At 36.2% G+C, this 15,036-nt stretch overlaps 1 protein-coding gene and 1 long non-coding RNA gene across 3 annotated transcripts in view; one reads left to right on the top strand and one right to left on the bottom strand.

Annotated features, from left to right (window-relative positions):
- LOC128685991 (uncharacterized) overlaps nucleotides 1-8,486 on the bottom strand; it is a 58,110-nt gene extending 49,624 nt beyond the window's left edge. Inside the window, exons 1-2 of one of the 2 annotated variants that reach the window (XR_011391852.1) lie at nucleotides 8,376-8,486; nucleotides 3,573-3,649 (exon numbers count right to left, since the gene is read on the bottom strand). This is a non-coding gene — a long non-coding RNA (uncharacterized lncRNA). The remainder of the gene's footprint in view (nucleotides 1-3,572; nucleotides 3,650-8,375) is intronic. The other variant, XR_011391851.1, reaches the window with a different exon arrangement.
- Nucleotides 8,487-8,718: 232 nt separating this feature from the next.
- The window catches only part of RpL18A (ribosomal protein L18A), a 22,889-nt gene continuing 16,571 nt past the window's right edge, over nucleotides 8,719-15,036 (top strand). Inside the window, exons 1-2 of the mRNA XM_070083812.1 lie at nucleotides 8,719-8,850; nucleotides 11,728-11,907. Coding sequence (XP_069939913.1) covers nucleotides 8,833-8,850; nucleotides 11,728-11,907 — 198 coding nt within the window. The 5' untranslated portion in view covers nucleotides 8,719-8,832. The remainder of the gene's footprint in view (nucleotides 8,851-11,727; nucleotides 11,908-15,036) is intronic.

Below are 15,036 nucleotides of genomic sequence, written 5' to 3'. Positions count from 1 at the left end.
CCACCCTGTCATATGCCTTCACCAAATCCAGAAATGCCACAAAAACCTCTTTAGCCTTATCTAAATACTGTTCACTTATATGTTTCACTGTAAACACCTGGTCCACACACCCTCTACCTTTCCTAAAGCCTCCTTGTTCATCTGCTATCCTATTCTCCATCTTACTCTTAATTCTTTCAATAATAACTCTACCATACACTTTACCAGGTATACTCTAACAGATTATACAGTACATAAATAATTAAAATATATCAATAGAAGTAAATTATGGTAAAAAGAATGAAATAATGATTGTACACTACATTACAGTACTTTGTAGGTAGTTTATACAGGTAAGGTTTGACATTATGCCCTACACAGTATGTCGGCAATTTTCAAAGGTTCGATATACGTCCATTTTGACTTACGACTGGTTGGTCAGAACCAAGCTTGGTCGTAAGTCGGATGGTACCTGTACAGTGGACCCCCGGTTAACGATATTTTTTCACTTCAGAAGTATGTTCAGGTGCCAGTACTGACCGAATTTGTTCCCATAAGGAATATTGTGAAGTAGATTAGTCCATTTCAGACCCCCAAACATACACGTACAAATGCACTTACATAAATACACTTACATAATTGGTCGCATTCGGAGGTGATCGTTATGCGGGGGTCCACTGTATATATATATACGCATTTTTTTTTCAACAAGTCGGCCGCATGAGTGCATACTAAGCATATTAACCCTTTCAGGATTTCCGACGTACTAGTACGGCTTACGCACCAAGGTTATTGACGTACTAGTACACCTAAATTCTAGACCTTTCAAATCTAACAAGAGAAAGCTGGTAAGCCTACATATGAAATAATGGGTCTATGTGGTCAGCGTGCACAGTATAAAAGAAATCCTCAGCACACAGTGCATAAAGAGAAAAAAAAAACTTTGACAATGTTTTTGGTTTAAAACAGCGACTTTGCACTGTATTTTTGTATGGCATTTATGGTTGTATTCCAGTTTTCCTGGTCTCATTTTATAGAATGGAAGACATATTACAGAAATTGAGATGATTTTGTCTGGTTTCACAATGAAAAGTACCTTGAAATTGAGCTCAAAGTAGCAAAAATGTTTGATTTTTACCAAAGTTCAAAAGTAAACAAATCATGCCACGCATCCAATACACGTCAACTGGTGAATCTAATATTCTTTCACAAGTGTGCTGATATTATTTATACTATTTCTACACTAATGCAGTAGTCTGCCTAACAGTAAATCTTCTATATTTTGTGAGAATAAAAATTCAAAGTGGAAAGCAAAAGAAATGTAAGAGGGGCATGAACAGAGGAAATGTTATTTTAGTGCCAGGAATGTCTTAATGAACAGAGGAAATGTTATTTTAGTGCCAGGAATGTCTTAATGAACAGAGGAAATGTTATTTTAGTGCCAGGAATGTCTTAATGAACAGAGGAAATGTTATTTTAGTGCCAGGAATGTCTGTCTTGTTTATTCTGGACCCTATTTGGAAACTGGCATCTTTTGAAATTTGTGTGATATTGGCTAATTGCTAATTTCTGACCACTTCATTTTATAGTTGAAATCAGTAAATGGATGGTTTCTTGTATTCAGTCGATAGAAAAAAATGGAGTTCTAGCGAAATAGTTATGATTTTTGTTGGTTAGTACACTGGAATTGGCCGAAAATAGGGCTCAAAGTGCGCGAAATCGCCGATGCGTAAACATTGCCGAGACCGCTAACTTTGTGAGAGCATAATTCCGTAAGTTTTCCATCAAATCTCATACTTTTGCTGTCATTATCATCAGGAAAAGATTCTCTATCTTTTCATAAGAATTTTTTTTTCCGAAAAATTTTCGACCCTGAAAACAAGCTTAGGAGAGGGCCTCTCAACCCTGAAAGGGTCAAGAGATTTTTTTTTTGTAGTTATTATTGGTTTTAGGTGATTTGACAAAGTAGATACCCGGGCACAAATATCATAGTCAAGTTGACCCTTTGACTGTCACAACCCCAAATCCTGAGGTGTCTCCTGGTGCCGCAAAAATACAGTGCACCCCCGATTTATGATCAGCTCCCAATGCGACCAATTATGTAAGTGCGTTTGTATGTGTATGTTTGGGGGTCTGAAATGGACTAATCTAATTCACAATATTCCTTATGGGAACAAATTCTGTCAGTACTGGCACCTGAACATACTTCTGGAATGAAATAATATCGTAAACTGGGGTCCACTGTATTTGAAAAAACACAAATTATTTTTTCTCGTGAAATAATAGAGAATCTTTTCCCGATGGTAATGACACCAAAAGTACAAAATTTGATGGAAAACTTATGGAATTACGCTCGCTAATTTCGCAATAGCGATATTTACGAATCGGCGATTTTGCCCACTTTGAGCCCTATTTTCGGCTAATTCCATTGCTCCAGTTAACCAAACTCATAGCTATTTCTTTAAAACTCCATTTGTTCTACCGGCTGAGTAGAAGAAACTGCCCATTTACTAATTTCAACTTCCCAATAAAGTGGTCAGAAATTGGCAATTTGGCCAATTTCACACAAATTAAAAAATGTGCCAATTTCAAAATAGGGTCCAGAATGAACAATGCAGACATTCCTGGCTCTAAAATAACATTTTCTTTGTTCATCAGTCACGTCTCCAGGCCCCTCTGATATTACCCTTTCTTTCTATTTTGAATTTTTATTCAAACAAAAAATAGAAGATTTACCATTATGCAGACTACTGCATTATTGTAATACTTAATTGTATAAATAATGTCAACCCATTCATGCCTGCATATTAGAATGGCTAGTTGGACATTTATTGGACGACATCATTTGTTTACTCGTGAACATCGGCAAAAATCAAACATTTCCCCTACTTTGAGCTCCATTTCAAGGTCCTTTTCATAGTAAAACCAATCAAAATCACCTCCATTTCTATATGTTTTCCATTCTATCAATGTGACTATATAAACAAGAATATAACCATAAAAACTATACAAAAATACACCTCAAATTCAGCATTTTAATCCAAAAACACAGACGGAGTTTTTTTTTCTCATAATGCACTTCTTGCTGTCGGATTTTTTTTTTTATACTGCACACATTGACGACACAGACCCATTCTCTCACATGTAGGCCTACCAGCTTTCTCCTGCTTGATTTGAAGCCACTAGAATTTTTGAGTATATATACTACGTCAAACACATTGGCTCGTAAGATGGATATATACGACTGAAACAGTCAAAGGGTTAAGGATAGATTAGAGAGCAGTACAATACCTGAGACCAGGCTTTTTTGCTGCTTGCCTGGATGACTGCCAACAAACTCACTCTTATATTGACAAAACCTACATGTTTGGAAACAAGGCTTCAAATATCCAACTAAACCTAATCATCAATGGTTCTCCCATTGTAAGACACAGCGAGGGTAAATTCTTAGGTTTACACCTTGACTGCGACATGAAATTTAGCTAAGAGGGGTCTCTAAAATAGTAGGCATCCTCTCCAAGATATGTTACTATGCACCTTGAACAGAACTACTTACACTGTACTTTATGTACTACTCTCTAATCTATCCTTACCTCACCTATGGTCTTTGTGCCTGGGGATCTACGTCAAATCACCTAAAACCATTAACTCCATGAACCACACAGTTTGCCTGAAATGCATTGCATAATTAGTGACTTTCACAAGAGCTTTATACTATATTTAATTTCATCTGCACTATATTATGATAAAATAATATGAAATCATTTTGTATGTATGACTTTTGAAATAAATAATTTTAATTTAATTTAACAATAACAACAATGACCTCACTGATGTTCCCAAGTTGCCAATCAGTCAGAGGTAATGTCTAATATAAATAATGTCTTATGTAAATACTATAATTATTAGTAAGCAATAACCAAACATACCCTAAAATAAATCTAAATATAGTACAAAAATCCTGCTGCTCAAATTAGAACATATGGCCCCAGGGGCCATGTTCAGGCACCTAATTCAATTCAATTCAATTTAATTCAAGTTTATTCTTTATAAGGTTACAATGTGGGGTTTACAGGTTTTGGGTATTGTGTGGTTTACATGTTATAAAATACTAATTACAGAGGGGGCCACTAGGACACCTAGCATGGCTAGGCATTTCAAGCAGACTTACATTAATTCTTAACATTAAATCCTTACAGATTATGGTATTAAGGCTAAGTGACTACATCATAATTTGTGAGTTTAGCAATGTGAATGCCTTTGTTTTGGCACAATACAAGGTGTCTATATTGAAGTATCATAGGCAAACTTATGACTAGTTAGGATTTATTATTTTAAGATTAAGATTAATATTTCTGGGTTTATAGTCAGTGGGTGAGTGTAATTGTGAACCACCAGGTGGTTATAATGTAGTTAGTTGTCGGGGTGGATCAGGGAGATACGATGTTTTCTAACCGTAGTTTTGAAAGTGATGAATGTGTCTGCAGTTCTAGAGTTTTCAGGTAGGGTGTTCCAGATTTTAGGTCCTTTGAAATACATTGAATTTTTGTAAAAGTTTAGTCGAACACGGGGAATGTCATAGAGATGTTTGTGTCTGGTGTTATGCCTGTGGATCCTGTCACAACTATCAAGAAAGCATTTTAGGCCAAGGTTAATATTGGAATTTAAGGTCCTGTAGATATAGATTGCACAGTAGTAAGTGTGGATGTTCTGAACAGGGAGTAAGTTTAGATCTATGAAGAGTGAGGGGGTGCGTTGCCAGGGATGGGATTTAGTGATTATTCTTACTGCGGCTTTTTGTTGGGTTATTATTGGCTTTAGGCGTGTTGCTGCAGTTGAACCCCAAGCACAGATAGCATAGGTGAGGTATGGATATATAAGTGAATGGTATAGTGTGAGAAGGGCAGTTTGCAGCACGTAGTATCGTATCTTGGAGAGGATCCCCAACGTTTTGGATACTTTTTTTGTTATGTGTTGGATATGGGTGCTGAAATTTAGGTTGTTGTCGAGGTATACGCCAAGGAATTTGCCCTCATTATGTCTGGCAATTAGAGTGTTGTCGATCTTAATGTTAAGTTGCGCAACACCTGCTCTGCTACCAAACATAAATATAGTAGGTTTTGCCAGTGTTAAGTGTAAGTTTATTGGCTGTCATCCATGTCGATATTTTGAGCAGCTCCTTGTTAACAATGGTGTTGAGGGTGGCAAGATTTGGGTGGGAGATGACATAAGTTGTGTCGTCAGCAAAGAGAATGGGTTTCAGGTGTTGGGATATGTTTGGAAGATCACTGATGTAAATGAGGAAGAGCAGGGGTCCAAGGACACTTCCCTGCGGAACTCCAGTATCAAGTGGCCGTACTGATGAGGCTGTGTCTTTAATGGTGACATACTGATATCTATTAGAAAGGTAGGATTTAAAATATGCAAGTGCAGTTATGTAAAATAAGAAAGGTAGCTATTGACAAATGGCCAATTATAAAAGAATTACATATTATTTTAAACTGATTCAATTATCTTCAGTTTTGTGGATTGACTGAATAGAGATGAAAATATAATAAGTTACTTACATTACAACAGAAATAAAATATGAAAAGATATGTTACCAATTATATATGAGAGTAGAAGGAAGGCTGGAAGAAGAACAGGGACAGAATTTGGTAAAAGTTGGTTTTGTTTGACATAGCATATTGCTGTCTCAATTATGTAAGGAGATGGTGAGTTTTAACAATATCTCTGAATTGATTGGCAGACAGGAGACCTTTTATGCTTCAGGCAGGGAGTTCCAGATCTCATTGCCATTTATGCACATTGAGTTTTTACACATGCTGAGTTAGACATGGGGGATGTCTTGTGTTATGCCTGTGTGTTCTGCTGCAGCTATCAAAAGAAAGTTTCAGAGAAGAGTTTATATTAGAGCTGATTGTAATATACAGATAGTAAGCACAGTAGTATGAGTGTATATTTTGTAAAGTAAGTAAGTTCAAGCTTTAGAAGTGTGGGAAAGTGTGTTGTCTGGCACACTGGAATGGGTGATCATTCACACAGTGATTTTTTATTGAGTTATTAACCATTGTGCAAGCCATGTAGAGCCCTCATTTGAATCCTGGGGATTAGCGAGGTCACCATGCAAGGACAGTAGGTGTAGTAGTAGCCCCTATGACATGAAACTGGAGTCCAGAAGTCCTAAGTTAGAGATGTATATAAATAAGCTTATTCAGGTATAGGTACACATAAGTACAGTTACATAAATTATCATACATAGCAGCACATGTGTAGATTACCCAGGATAAAAAAAAAAGAAAAAAAAAAAAAAAAAAAAGTCAAGTGACTTATTTCTACTGGGGTCCCTGTAATATCTTATTTTAACCTTAAAAGTTAAAACAGCAAAGTAACTCAACTATATGAAAAGCAGTTACAATAAAAGAAGATATACTACATAAAGATAAAGATGTTTATTTTGACAAATTACATGGCTGTACAGAGGAATATAATAGTTGGGTATACATGCCAAAAGTCCCTTTGTATGCAGAGCATTTCGGGCAAACTTAGAGATTAACTTAAGATTAGTAAGGCAATAATACATAGTTCATATGTTTATTAGATAAGTTACAGTGAGTACAGTAGAATTGTATATTCTATCAGGTAATGCTACATGGTTTTGATAAGTCTAGTCGAGACTTATTACACTACTGAATTAGTTAATGAGGATTACAGTATTACAATGTAACAATTTAAAACAATTTACAATATGATGTATTAAGTAAGTAAGTAAGTTTATTCAGGTATACACAAATACAGTTACATAGAATTATCATACATAGCAGCACATGTGTAGAGAACCTAGGATAACCCAAAAAAAGTTTAGTACTATTTAAAACAATGAAATTTGGTATTACAATGGAACAATTTACATTATGATGTACTGTATTACAATCTACTACTATTTAAAACAATGGAAAAATAGACATCCTAATTTGGAAGTAATAAGTGGCTGAGCATTCATCAGCACAATACGAGTAGCTTTTGAGAAACTGGTAGTGATTAGGTACGGTTTGTCTGGTTAATTTTAGGTGATGAGGTGATTTCTTATTAGGGCCTTAAACTGATTTTCAGACAGGAGTCATTTAGTGTGTTCTGGCAATGAATTCCAGATCTTCGGGCCTTGTACGTGCACAAGGGATATCGAAGAGTGATGTGTCTCATATTATGGTTGTGTTGTTATAGTTATCAAGGAGGAGTTTGAGAGGAGGGTTTACATTAGAGTATAGTGTTCTGTGTAAGAAGTAGGCACAATAATAAGTGTGAATGTTTTGTATATTTAGCAAGTTAAGACTCTTGAAAAGAGGTGGTGTGTGTTGTCTAATGCAGGAGTTAGTAATCAATCGCACTGCAGCTTTTAGCTGGGTTATTAAAGGCTTAAGGTGATTTGCTGTGGTTGAGCCCCCTGCACAAATACCATAGATGAGCTAAGGGTAAATGAGAGAATGGTACTATGTACCCATTTGGGGTACATAGTACTGTATTTTTGATAGGATGCCTACTGTTTTGGAGACTTTCCTGGATATTTGCTGTACGTGGGTTTGGAATCTGAGTCTGTAGTCAAGGTGGAGATCTAGAAATTTGCCTTGTGTCTTGAAATGGGTGAACCATTTATCAATTTGTTTAGCTGTACATTTGAAGCTGTGTTTCCAAATAGCATGAAGTAGGTTTTGTCTATATTGAGAGTACTGGTTATAAAGCAGCGATTCTCAACCAGGGGTAAACTTACCCCTTGGGGGTAAAAAATTACACAGCAAGGGTTAAATATTTGCGCTATTTTTGTGCAAAACCTGAATAATTTATTTTTTTCTGGCTTGTTTTTCTGTCCCTTTATGATGGCAATAAATTGTTTGTATGGAAGTATGAGGGTAAATGGAGAAATACATCAAGCCGAGGGTGTTGATGATGGAGGAAAATTTGAAAATCCCTCTTATAAAAGTATAAAGCATAATTTAGAAATTATTAAATTCAAAAAGTCCCATATTCTTAAACCTGAAGCTATATATTAGTTAGTTACCTTACACAGCATTATTACAAAGGGGAAGCGCATAACCCACAGGGGTCATACAGCTTCTGGGGTAATGGGAAGCAAAGTTCAACCATGAAGGAAAGATCAGGTCCAATTCCTTGGATCAAGACCCCTCACCAACATTAAGGCAACTTTCTTAAGGGGACAATATATAGAGAGAATGAAGAGCGCAAACAAAAACTAAAAACTCTTCACTCAGTTGACACAGTCAGCTGTTCATGTTATGTGACCCACCTAACTCACCACACAAACTCTGGCGCCTCATCTCTTAATATCACCAACATTTTATTCAATTATAGCACAAAGGAAGGTCATGTGTTAATTATACCTATTGAAGGTAGTAGCAGTCCTTGGAGTGTAGTGTCAAGAAGTCATGATTATATGTTAAGTGGTACACACGAGGCCACTCAGATTGTCCATGTTGTCACTTGTGTTCCAGCAATAAAACAATATAATCTAAATTATATATTTTTTAATATTAACATATAACTACCTTATTTTTAAAGTAAGAAAAATAAATGATGACGTTATTACTATTAAAAGTCTCTATAAACTGTCCCTTTCAGTTTATTATATTATTATGAATTATTTGTAGTTTACAGGTAAGTGTTGTAAATAAAAAACAAATTACGCAATAAATTCAAAATTATTTATATTTAATTGTGCTGTGTCTTGATAATAAAGTGTAGAGAGCATTTGCGTATATTTCAGAAGTGTGTATTGTTGGTGAGAGAAAGTGAGTGTTGTTGGTGTGTGTGTGTGTCCCTCCACACTACACCGCCACCATGAAGGCCTCTGGAATGGTATGTTCTCTGTTATTTTCACCTTTTTCACTTAATTATGCAGCCTTATCTTCCTTTTAATGGTTTATTAGCGTACGCAACAATGAAGAATAATGCCGTTTGTCCATATAATATTTTTAAAGTATAAATATGTATATTAATATAGCCAAATGTGAATGTGTTACTCTCGTGATAATATTACACATATCAAAAGATAGTTTATTTTATGTATTATCTTGAGATATGGCGCTGAATACTGGTTCATAAACCTGTTGAATCAAAACTTTTATGAAATATAAGAGTTTTTAGCTGAAAATTTGACCGATGTTTCTGATATTAAGAGCTAAACTGAACACTTGTAAACGTTGAGGTTTGTTGTAAGTAAAAATATATAATAATATTTTTATTTCTACAAGAACATGTACAAGGTATACAGGTCTAGTTGACACCAGTCCACTAACACCCAGGTACCTATTATTACTGATGGGTGAACGTGGGTAACCAATGTAAGGAAACACGTCCAGTGTTTCCACCCTTCACCGGGAATCGAACCCAGATCCTCACCATGTGAAGCACTTTAAACACTATTCCCTTGTATGTGTAAATGTAATATGTCTAAAGCCACCAGAAGTGTTTCAGTCTTACTATTTAAACTAACTCATACAATTCCTTTTCCAACCAGTACATCCCTGGTATTGGTAGTTTAACATCTTTATTATGCACCCCATACTCAAGGTGTGGGTGGTAGTCAAAAGATTACAGGCACACACAATGAGTCCAGGGACTGGACCGATAAGTTTTGATAGCTAAACAACTAGAGAACATTACAGTAGTTGTAGATGAATGGTTCACAGAACCGACACGTTGATAAATTAGACACATGTGCAACTCTTGGTCAGTCCCTCAAGGTTGACGGACTGATTACCTCATTCTCCTCCTATTCTTCAAGCTTCTCCTGTGTATGGACTGATGAAGCCACTGTGTGGCGAAACGTTTCCTTCATAAAGATACCCAAGAGTTGCACATGTGTCTAATTACAGTAGTTCCTCAACTCCAACTCTTGATACTCTTATATTTATCTAAAATATTTTAAAAGCTACCCAAGCTGTAGCCTCTGAGAACTCAGTAGACTGTTTATCTGTAACTATCGAGAAATCAGCACTTTCGTATAACCTTTCCTTATTGAAATTTATCCACCTTAAAATCATTGTTTCAAGTTTTTTTTTATTTATGTAATGGTACAGTACTTAAGTTATCTTTATGGTGGAAACTTTTTTGCCAACTGATGCCCTTATTAATCCAATAGAGAATATTAGTGGATATGGAAATGGTGGTTATTACACAGTATGGTAATATTTAGATATTGCAAGGACTCTACTGGAAATAAGTCCCTTTTACTTTTTGGGTTATCCTAGGTAATTTGCACACTAATAATTTCTACAAGTGCATGATAAAACTCGTACAGACCTAACTGACATTGGCATACTGTATAGAAAGCTCCTGGTTATGCAGAGCACTTTGGGCAGCTTGCCTTTAATATTCGGCAAACACTCAGGTGAACAGGCAGCAGGTGTAAGGAAACCTGCCCACCTTTTCACCCATTCTAGGAATCAATCCTGGACCCTCGGTGTGTGAGGTGAGGAGGCTATCACTCAACCATGTAAGATAGTTTTAATCACCTAAAACTTGTTTAAATGTACTTGTGTGTAATTGTACCTAAGTAAACCTACTGCAAGAACCCTTCACTAACAATTAAGAAAATACCAAATTACTCCTGACTGATCGGTGACTTGGAAATGTTGGTGTGATCGCACATCTCAGAAACCTTTCATATGGGTAATACATGTACTTGGATGGTGTTTGAGAGAGATGTTAACAGCTCATAATACTGAGCCAAGTCTCTTAATAAATTGTAAAACACATATTTCAGTGTCTTGGTTATGTGATAAGTAAGCAAAAAGCTTTTTTAGGTACTGAAATAAGACATCAGTATGGACAAAACGGATAATTGCAGTACTAATAATACATTGATATTAAAAGATTAATGCATTTATATTGCTGTATAATTATATTTTACAAAGTCACTGAATTTGCCATCTGGATTATTCACTGATGTTGGCAGTTTTGAAAAATCTAGGAGCATTCCTAGAAATGAAAAGGGCCTCTCTGAAGTAGGGTGACCCAAACAATAAGAAACACTATCACTGTCTTGCCAAAGGCAAGCTAATATTACAGTTCAGATGCCACTCAAAACTACAAATATCCCTGCCCCTCCTTCAGTGCAGGCACTGTGCTTCCTACCTCCAGGTCTCAAATCTAGATAACTGGTTTCCCCAAATCCATTCATAAATGCTACCTTGCTCACATTCCAGCAACACATTTGGTTATAAAAACTACTTGTGTCCATTCCAATCAAACATGTTCACACTCCTGTTGGATGTCCAGGCCCCTCATTTACAAAAATTTCCTTCACTGCCTCCCTCCAACCTTTCTTATGGTGAACCCCTTCCCTGAACTGATTTATACACCCAGGTTATCCTATTTTGCTCCATCCTCTCTAAATGTCCAAACCACCTCAGCAACTGCTCAGCCCCTTGTATGATACTTTTAGTAATCCCACTGAGTAATCTCCCCGAGCCCAGCCCAGGACCAAGCTCTGGGAGTAGAAAAACTCTTGAAACTCATCAAAAGTATATTACAGAATGGTTGTAGCTGCACTGAAAAAATTTCTTCCAAGGTAATGACAGTGACTTATTTTCTCTAAAAGGTATAAAATGATGACCACGTGTAGTATGCAAATAGCTCTTGTTAGTTTGCCTTATTTTTAACATTTATTATACAGTTTATTAATAAATTTTAAATTCTTGTAATTTTCAACTACTGATAACTAAATTTCAGCTAAAGGAGTACAGCGTCATTGGACGCAAGCTCCCCTCTGATACAGACCCAACTCCACAACTCTACAAGATGCGCATCTTTGCTCCAGACAGAGTAACTGCCAAGTCTCGGTTCTGGTACTTCTTATCTAAGCTGAAAAAGATGAAGAAATCCAGTGGTGAAATTGTTTCCATTGACCTGGTAAGCTAGTGCCTGAATTAATGTTTGAAGTGCTGAATGACCTAGGTGAGTATTGATTTTTGTTACAGCAATATAATATCTGTTTTGTGCTCAAGTTTCATAAACCACTTGTGGGAATAGCAACCTCTTTGTTTAACCCTTCAACTGTCCAAACATACATCTACATTCATGTGTGTAGCACTCCGAATATAGATCTACTTTTTTTTTTTTACATTTGGAAACATGTAAAATAAAATGTAGATCTACGTTTGGAGCGCTACACACGTGAACGTAGAGCTACGTTTGGACAGTTTGAGTTAACCTCACTAATGCCAATAATAGACTCGGAACATTTTTGTGCTCAGTTTTACCATTTACTTTCCTGAGTGCATGGGCATCTGCTTTCCTTTGATGAATTAGAGCACAAAACCCTTGTTAACTGCCTCTGCTTAGTCATGCTCTTTTGTCAACATGGAGAGTTTTCATCATTTACTATATGTAGGTTTTTTAATTCATTCTGCTGGAGAGACAGGCTGTATTCTAGCAGGATAGTGTTCAGTGTGTTTAGCCAACTGTACAGTGGATTTAAACACAGACTACACTCTTGAGGTATGTCATTGGTTTGAATGCTTCTTGGATATGCTCATCATCCACTCTTTTGTTTATTCTTCATGAGCTAGATATCCCCCAAGTTCTTATGTTTATCTTTCCACCACCCATTTCTAATCCATCTTGGATGGAAATACAGTGGAACCTCTACTTATGAGTTTTAATTAGTTCCGTGACCTTGCTCGCATCTGGATTTGCTCGTTTGTGGAGTCAATTTTCCTCATTTAAATTAATTGAAATGTAATTAATCCATCCCAGCAGAATTCCAGGCACGACAAAATACTTGAATATTTCCCTAATATCAACTCTGCAGCTTATTTATCTATCACAACTCGTCTAATATGACATCATAAACAATATTAATAACAGAAACATGATATATATACTAGAATGAATGAAATATGTCATCACATATTTGAGTAGTGGTAGTGGAGGTGGTGGCACAGTGGCCATTGCTCCTGCTCCTGACTACATACCTTCCCGTGCTTCTATTATAACAGAAAACGGAGTGTTTGTAAGGCAGACTCCATTAGATCATGTAGTTTCATAAGGAAAACAATATTAATAATAATACGTAATAAATAAAAATAGTACTACAACATTTACCTTGGAGAAGAGATGCTGGCAAAGGTTGATGAGGTAAAGAGATGCTAGGCACAGCGGCATATGCTGTCAGAAGTTCTTTTCATTTCATCCTTATTCTATCACTTAATTGCTACTCTTAATGCTACACTCTTAGTTTATCAATGATTTCCTGCTTTAATTCCTTGGAAATCATCCTCTTTTTCTTCTCAACACTGCCCTTTGCACTTGTTTTCTTAGGATCCATGGTTAGAAACAAGAAACTGCAAAATAACTGCACGAAATGTGAGGAAATTAGGAGAATTATCTCCACCGCCAGTTGAAGCACACGCTGTCTGAGTGTTGTTTTCATACACGTAATGCCATCTCATGGTCGTGTTCTCAAACTCGCTTATAATTTTTATAGTATTTATTATTAGTAGTACATACGTATTAAAATAATTTATATTACATATATAATTATTTATTATCCATATTATTATTATACTCTTCCTTACCATTTGGAATTTTTATTCACAAAAAAATAGAAGATTTACTGTTATGCAGACTACTGCATTATTGTAATGTGTAAATAATGTCAACCCATTCATGACTTCGTATTTGGAACGGCCACTCGGACAGGTATTGTTTACACATGAACATCGGCAAAAATCAAACAATTTTGCTACTTTAAGCTCAATTTCAAGGTACTTTTCATCATGAAATCTTTCAAAATCATCTATTTCTGTAATATATCTTCCATTCTATCAAATGAGACCAGAAAAAAAAATGAGAATACAACCATAAAAACCATACAAAAGTATACTGTTAAAAGAAAAACTTTCACCATCATTCTCTCCATCACTGTCTTGCCAGAAGGGTGCTTTACACTACAGTTTTTAAACTGCAACGTTAACACCCTTCAGAGTGCAGGCACTGTACTTCCCATCTCCAGGACTCAAGTCCGGCCTGCCGGTTTCCCTGAACCCCTTCATAAATGTTACTTTGCTCACACTCCAACAGCACATCAAGTATTAAAAACTATTTGTCTCCATTCACTCCTATCAAACACGCTCACGCATGCCTGCTGTAAGTCCAAGCCCCTCGCACACAAAACCTCCTTTACCCCCTCCTTCCAACCTTTCCTAGGCCGACCCCTACCCCGCCTTCCTTCCACTACAGACTGATACACTCTTGAAGTCACTCTGTTTCGCTCCATTCTCTCTACATGTCCGAACCACCTCAACAACCCTTCCTCAGCCCTCTGGACAACAGTTTTGGTAATCCCGCACCTCCTCCTAACTTCCAAACTACGAATTCTCTGCATTATATTCACACCACACATTGCCCTCAGACATGACATCTCCAGCCTTCTCGCTGCAACATTCATCACACACACACATACATATATATATATATATATATATATATATATATATATATATATATATATATATATATATATATATATATATATATATATATATATATATATATATATATATATATATATATATATATATATATATATATATATATATATATATATATATATATATATATATATATATTATCTATCTATCTATCTATCTATCCCTCCCATCCATCCATCCATCCATGCCTTTCCTAAAAATGTTAGTCAGAGTTTAATACCCACTCATTTCATGTGATTCTCAGGACCACATGGGCCAGTATTTTACCTCCATTATCATACCCATTTACTTCCCTTGGCCCAGGTGTTGTATGTCCCCTATGGATTTAGTATAGTAGCCCCCCTGTATCTGCAGGGAATATGTTCCGAGATCTACCAAGGATAAGGGTGGACAGTATGTTTCAGTTTTCGTTTACATACATACCTATGATAATGGGTATTGGAGGCTGGAAGGAACACAGTAGTGTGATGGTGACCATGTGGGTGGCAGTGTTGGAGGTAATGTGGCTGATGGGTAACTGAGAGTGCAGTTGATGTGGACAATAATT

This window comes from Cherax quadricarinatus, chromosome 1 (assembly GCF_038502225.1).
Source record: "Cherax quadricarinatus isolate ZL_2023a chromosome 1, ASM3850222v1, whole genome shotgun sequence".
Taxonomy (NCBI): Eukaryota; Metazoa; Arthropoda; class Malacostraca; order Decapoda; family Parastacidae; genus Cherax; species Cherax quadricarinatus.
This window is presented reverse-complemented; position numbering and strand designations above follow the sequence as displayed.